This window comes from Eimeria mitis, genomic scaffold, assembly GCF_000499745.2.
Source record: "Eimeria mitis Houghton genomic scaffold, Emh_scaff6983, whole genome shotgun sequence".
In the NCBI taxonomy this organism is placed as follows: domain Eukaryota; phylum Apicomplexa; class Conoidasida; order Eucoccidiorida; family Eimeriidae; genus Eimeria; species Eimeria mitis.
The window spans coordinates 1,849-2,642 of record NW_013575078.1 but is presented as its reverse complement, the minus strand read 5'-3'; the positions used below and the strand labels follow the sequence as shown (position 1 = coordinate 2,642).

General features: G+C 59.4%; 1 protein-coding gene across 1 annotated transcript in view; it reads right to left on the bottom strand.

Moving 5' to 3' along the window:
• Positions 1-463: 463 nt before the first annotated feature.
• Positions 464-794, bottom strand: part of EMH_0089920 (uncharacterized protein) — a gene marked incomplete at both ends in the record, with an annotated part of 1,723 nt that continues 1,392 nt past the window's right edge. Inside the window, 2 exon segments of the mRNA XM_013501494.1 lie at positions 464-611; positions 615-741. Coding sequence (XP_013356948.1) covers positions 464-611; positions 615-741 — 275 coding nt within the window.

Genomic DNA, 794 nt, shown 5'->3' with positions numbered 1-794 from the left:
CCCATCAGCTGCAGCAGCAGCACGAACAGCTGCTGCATGCTTGCTGCTGCGGCAGAGAAGCTGCTGCTGCTGCTGCTGCTGCTACATTGACAGCAGCAACAGTAGCAGCAGAAGCACAAACACCAGCAGCAGCAGCAGCAGCAGCAGCAGCAGCAGCAGCAGCAGCAGCAGCCCCGGGTGTCTGCGTGAGCTGCTGCACAGCATATCAAGCAGCTGCTGCTGCGGCTCCTCATCTACCTATCTGAGGAGGCTGGCTAGCTGGTTGTTGCAGCTAGCTAGCTGCTGAGCTTGGCTAGCTCAGCACAGCTAGCTGGGGTTAGTAGCTAGCTAGCTACTGAGCTCAGCTAGCTACGCACAGCTAGCTGGAGTTTGTAGCTAGCTAGCTAGCTAGCTATCCAGCGTGGCTAGCTCTGCACAGCTAGCTGGGGTTTGTAGCTAGCTAGCTAGCTAGCTAGCTAGCTAGCTAGCTATTGAGCTTGGCTAGCTCAGCACAGCTAGCTGGCGGGCCCCCGCATGCGTTTGCTGCCTGGGGACCGCTCGGCCTCTGCTGCTGCGCTTTCCATTTTGCTGCGCTTTCGTGGGGAGGCCCCCTCTGTCTTCGTCTCTGCTGCNCCTCTGCTGCTGCGCTTTCCATTTTGCTGCGCTTTCGTGGGGAGGCCCCCTCTGTCTTCGTCTCTGCTGCAGGGGATGTTACGTCCGGATATGCAGCGATAGCAGCTGCAGCTGCTGCTGCGTTTGCTGCTGCATGCGTACGAGCAGCAGCAGCTGCATGCGTCTCGCTGCTGCTGTCGGGT